Source organism: Vespa velutina, chromosome 6, assembly GCF_912470025.1.
Source record: "Vespa velutina chromosome 6, iVesVel2.1, whole genome shotgun sequence".
NCBI classification, from domain to species: Eukaryota; Metazoa; Arthropoda; class Insecta; order Hymenoptera; family Vespidae; genus Vespa; species Vespa velutina.
In genome coordinates this window covers 4,284,178-4,290,236 of record NC_062193.1, presented here as the reverse complement: position 1 = coordinate 4,290,236, position 6,059 = coordinate 4,284,178, and the positions used below count along the sequence as shown (strand labels likewise).

The 6,059-nt window shown below is 31.2% G+C and overlaps 1 protein-coding gene across 12 annotated transcripts in view; it reads left to right on the top strand.

Moving 5' to 3' along the window:
* Positions 1–5,061, top strand: part of LOC124949603 (5-hydroxytryptamine receptor 1-like) — a 125,019-nt gene extending 119,958 nt beyond the window's left edge. For 11 of the 12 annotated variants that reach the window (XM_047494934.1, XM_047494930.1, XM_047494937.1 and 8 more), the window contains 2 exons: positions 1,144–1,191; positions 4,153–5,061. In XM_047494934.1, coding sequence (XP_047350890.1) covers positions 1,144–1,191; positions 4,153–4,794 — 690 coding nt within the window. In that variant the 3' untranslated portion in view covers positions 4,795–5,061. The remainder of the gene's footprint in view (positions 1–1,143; positions 1,192–4,152) is intronic. The other variant, XM_047494940.1, reaches the window with a different exon arrangement.
* Positions 5,062–6,059: the final 998 nt, after the last annotated feature.

Sequence of the window (6,059 nt, the reverse complement as noted above, 5' to 3'; positions counted from 1 at the left end):
TTCTCTTTCTCTCATATATCTTAGCATATGTATCACCGGCAGCTGTACAGGAACGAAGCATCGATGTATATCAGCGTCGTGTTAAGTGACAACGCCATTACTCTAGCTCGAGCAATTCCTTGCGTCCCTTTAAAAGCATCCTCGTATCAATGGAACATCATATCAACGTCATACGTCGAACTAAAGAAAGAAAGATAACCTGAGAAAGAGAAATAGAGAGAGAAAAAAAGAGAGAGGATGAAAGAGAGAAAGAAATATTTATCATTACGTAGAAAGCAATTCTAGTATTAATTATCGATCAAAATATTAAATCATAAAATAAAAGAGAAACAGAGAGAGAGAGAGAGAGAGAGAGAGAGAGAGAGAGAGAACATAAGAACATCTATTCATTATTACATGGAAAGCAATTCTAATATTAATTATCGATGGAAATATTAAATCATAAAATGAGAGAGAGAGAGAGAGAGAGAGAGAGAGAAAAAGAGAGAAAGAGTAGGAGGAGATTACCTTTAAGTGCAATAACAAAACTGATAGAAAATCTGAAGAAATTATCTTTGAGAAGATCAACATTGTCCTTGCCATCGTCATAATAATAAAAATAATAATAATAATAATAATAATAATAATAATAGTCTCTTCGTAGTACTATACGTAGTTCGTAGATGTTCGTTCTAAAGTATATGGGTTTATTCTGATTTCATGGCGCGTAGCGAATTTAATTTGCCCCCGAGCCTTGGGGATTGCCCTTGCAAAATTAGTAGCTTATACATCAATCATACTCAAACCTAACGGAGCATGCCTGTAGGTTTATCTTGCGGGTGGTGTAGAGAGACCACCCCCTCCTCCTAATACACTCTCAATCCTCGCTCTAGGACATCACATACAAGATATATACATATCCATATATCTATATATATATATATATATATACATATATATATTTACATACATACATACATGCATATACATACATATATGTATGTATGTACGAAGATATTATGCATTTATATTTACATAGTATATATATATGTATATATATATTTATGTAACGATATCTTTTCATTCAGCATTCGTAGTTGCGAAATCTTATCATCACGTGCACAGAAATCTCTCACAAAATTATTCGTAAAACGTTTGTTGTAGATACGTTCGAAAGCTCGTGGCGAATGCAGGCCGGAAAATAAAACACCGGTAAGATATTCAATCGTAAGTTCTTAGAGAACGTTATACATAATACTCGTGGAATATATTATATATATATATATATATATATATATATATATATATATATATATGTATGTATGTATATGTAGATAATGTATATTTATATGTAACGTTCATTTATATCTCGATTCTTGTCTGTCATTTTCTTTTTCGTCTTTCAACACCTCGATCCTATTACTTCATAACTTTTCGATATATATATATATATATATATATATATATATATATATATATGTATGTATGTATGTATTTATGTATGAAGTAGTATGTATGTATGTATTTGCGTACAATAGTAGTAATCGTCTTTTACGAATCGTCTCATCTCCTCTGTAATCTGTAATACGTATATGTGTGAATGTGTGTGTGTGTGTATATGTGTGTGTATGTATAAGTAAAAAGAGAGGAAAATGAAAAAGAATAAATATTGAATGGGCAAGGAAAGAGCCCTTAAATCCTTCTAATCTAAAATTCGTTTTTGTGAAATAGAATTCTAAAGAGTCATTCGACCGACTCTCCTCCTCCCCCTTCCTCCCCGCCCATTCGAGGAAATGTTTAAAAATTGATATTGATTGAATAAAAAAACATTCGTGATATAATGCGTTGAAATAAAAAATTTATAATATACATATTTATTATTCGAATTAATATTAATCGTAGATGTTCATATTCTTCTAAAGAAAGACGTTTTATTTTGAAGTAGATTATGTTTTAAAATAATATATTTATAAAAAAGAAAAAAAAATATATACATATATATATATATATATGTGTGTAGAAATAATTTATTTTTTAATTAAAGATAATTATAAATTTAATTTTTATTTGAATCTTATCTTTTTATATAAGATTCTTAAATTATGATTCAAAAAAATATATATATACTCGTAAAAAAAATTTACATATTTTATTAATTAATGATAACAATATTGTTGGTTTTTGATTTAAATTTTGTTTATATGTATAAAATTATATAAGAATTGTAAATGGTTAAGCGGAATATTTCAATCAATGTGAATTCATTAGAATTTTCTTTATTAAAAGTTACGACGAGTATTTGCGAAAATAAATAGGAGGAAAAGAAAGGAAAAATAATTGTGCTTTGGGATAGGACGCATGTTTCGTCGAGTTGGGGAGGGGATTAATGGGGGAAGAAATAAAAAAAGAAAATGGAGACACTGAGAAAGAATGAGAGAGAGAGAGAGAGAGAGAGAGAGAGAGAGAGCGAAAGCAAAAGCAAGAACGAGAGCGAGAGAACAGCATGATGAAGCCCGTAGAATCGTCGTAATTCTATTTCTGTCATTCTTCTAGGAATCAAGCAAGAATACTAGTTCGTTCTCTTGTTATCCCAGCTGGTTATCAAATTCGACGTCTATTTTTATCTAGGATATAAGAAATGTCATTGGAAACTTATGGTAGTTATATTTTTTCCTTATTTTTTTTTTAAAGAATAACGTATATAATTCCTTTTATGTCGATATTATATTTTATTATTTAAATTATTTCTTCCTTTTTGCTTTTAACATATATGCAGAACATTTTTTGTTTGATTTTTCTTTTTTTTTTTTTTTTTTTTTTTTTTTTTTTTTTGCTTTTATTTGATTTTATTTGATTTTATTCATTTATTTATTTTTTGTTTCTTTTTCTCTTTTTCTTTTTTTTTTTTTTTAGCTATCTTTTTGCTCTTAACGAAGTCAATAATAACATTTTTCCAATTTCGATTATTTGAATACGTATGAATTCTTTTAAACATCACTTGCATAAATTGACAAATATATATATATATATTTATACATACAATCATTAATATTGAATCATTTTAACATTGTTTCGTTTGATCGAAGGTCAATCGTTGTTGTTAAACGTGACATTTTCATATCACCGAGAAATCGACAACAATGAATTCCTTTCAAGAGCATAAAAAGTTAATTTTTATGTATGTTTGTATTCAAGAGAGAGAGAGAGAGAGAGATAGAGATAGAGAGATAGAGAGATAGAGAGATAGAGAGAGAGAGAGAGAGAGAGAGGGAGAGAGAGAGAGAAAGAGAAAGACAGAGAGATAATATTACAACGTATGACGAATCGAAACACATGGAATGGTTTATTGTGTTAGATGTGGACAGGGTGCAAAACTCGATAATGTATCATCGCAACAACGTTGGTATAACATCTGTTTCTCCCTCGTGATTTCGCGATACGTCGACGTATATTATCTACGTAGAAACACAAAGGGAGTAACGTAATTCCAAGTCCAGAGAATAGTAGTGTTGTTGTTCGTCACTCTCCGACGTAAACCGAAGTGATATGAACTTGGTCTTTGTTGATCTAACGTTCTTAATATCTTAATAAAACCTCGACAAAGGATTCGTTTCATCAAGGACTGTTCTATTTCATTATTCGTTCTTCTCTTTCTTTTTTTCTTCTCTCTCTCTCTCTCTCTCTCTCTCTCTCTCTCTCTCTCTCTCTCTCTCTCCATCTTCTATTTTTCTCGTCATCTTTTCGTTCCGATCGAGATCAATGCGTAAAGTATCATTTATTCGGTATTGCAATGTTTTGTGTGTGTTTAAGAAATAAAAAAAAAAAAAAAAAAAAAAAAAAAAAAAAAGAAGAAAAAAAGAAAAGAAAAAATAGAAACGTTCGCGAGACATTACTAATTAAAATATTTTCCTCAAAAATCTTTTCTTCTTATGCGTTTAATTAGAAAACACGAAGAACACGATTACACATTTACACATACATATAAGCATAGACACGAAGAATGGAAAAAGAGAATATGATCGTTTAACGACAGGAAATATAAATCGTTTAATTGATTAATAAAAAAAGAAATAAAAAAAAAATAAAATAAAATAAAATAAAAGAAAATAAAAGAAAAAGATATAAAAAAAGGATAAAATAAAAAAAGATTGCCATCCTTTTCGAATGTTACAGTGCAGCGGTCATGCAGTGAGATGTTTCGCCGGTGGTCCACGAAAAAGCAACGAGTCGCAGTGTCCGATGTTGCAGAAGTTAGAAAAGCCAATTTTATCGTCGTCTACGACGACGATGACACCGTCGATAACGTCGACGTCGAAACCGACATTGATAAGGAATCATTTGAACAGCACCTGTAGCGTAACCAATTCGCCTCATCAAAAGAAATTAAGGTTCCATTTGGCGAAGGAAAGAAAAGCTAGTACGACATTGGGCATCATAATGAGCGCATTCATCATCTGTTGGTTGCCATTTTTTGTTCTCGCATTGGTCAGACCATTCCTTCCTGATCCACAAGCTATTCCAACATTTTTATCGAGTCTATTCCTTTGGTTGGGTTATTGCAATAGCCTTTTGAATCCGATTATTTACGTCACCCTTAATAGGGACTTTCGTAAGCCATTCCGTGAGATATTATGTTTCCGATGCAGCAGCTTAAATCACATGATGAGAGAAGAGTTCTATCAAAGTCAATATGGCGATCCAGTAAATAACTATGAAATAAAAGCCGGCGAAACCGAAAGCGGTGATAGATTGGATGATCAAGGGGTCGAAGCAATCGACGTTGTGGCCAACACACCTAATGAGAGCTTTCTATGATCAAAGTGAATAATTATTACCTTTATCAAACGAATTCTTCTCACTGATCTGAGCTTCTTATGGGGATATACATCCAATCCGAAACTCGGAATGTTTTAACTAAATATTTATCGATCGAATTTTTAACTTATTGCGGAGGATATACCAGCAGATTTTTTACGTACGAGTTTTTTCTTCTGGATTTCTTCTTTTTTCTTTCTTTCTTTCTTTCTTTCTTTCTTTCTTTCTTTCTTTTTTTATTTATTATATATATCTTGTATACTTTTTTCTCCTTTCTCTTTTTCTTTCGATCGTTAATACGAAGTTGTTGTTGTTGTTGTTGTTATTATTGTTATTGTTATCATTGTTGTTATTTTGTGCATGGATTTATTTTTTTTTTTTTAGATATATATATATATATATATATATATATATATATATATATATGTATATGTATACGTCGAAGTTCTTTCTTTCTCATTACATCGTCCAAGAAGAAAAAAGTAAAGGAAAGGAAAAAAAAAAAAAAAAAGAAAGAAAGAAAAAAAAGACATAAGAAAGAAAATTGCAGATATGAAATCGAATATTTCTATAAGACCGCCACGTAACACGAATTGATCCTTCTAACGAGAATTAAAATTATTCTCCGCGATCTCCGAGATTTTTTTTATTATCTGATTCTCCGAGATTTTTTACTCTTACGGTAAAAAAAATTATCGCGGAGAAGAGAAACGAAAGAGGGTGGGAAAAAGGAAAAACAAATAGAAAAAGGAAGAGCGAAGCAAGAAGAAATAAGGAAAAAAGAAAAAAAAAAGAAAAGAACAGAAAGTAAAGAGAAAGAGAAAAGAAGGAGGAGAAGTTTCCTCTTCGAGAAAAATCATCGAGAGTTTACGAGCAACGGTCTTCTTTCCGTCGACGCCAGATAGTAGAAGGTCGGTAAGAAAATAAAGAAGTTTAGTGGAAAGTGATGTAAAGAGAGAACGATATAAAAGGGAAAAAAGAGAGAGAGAAAGAGAGAGAGAGAGAGAGAGAGAGAAAGTATGGTATCCTTTTCTTCTTTGTCTATCTCTCCCTTGTTCTTTCTCTCTCTCTCTCTCTCTCTCTCTCTCTCTCTTTCTCTTTTATACCAAAGCTTGACCAGACATCTCGGTTTTCCGGATTTACCTCTCTTTTCAACGGTCTATCGTGTCTCCCAGCGAGAACATCTTGCTTGTTCCCTGGTGTCTCGATTTTCTAACACCACTTTTCTCCCACGTGAGAACAAAATACTATGTCGTTCAATAAGA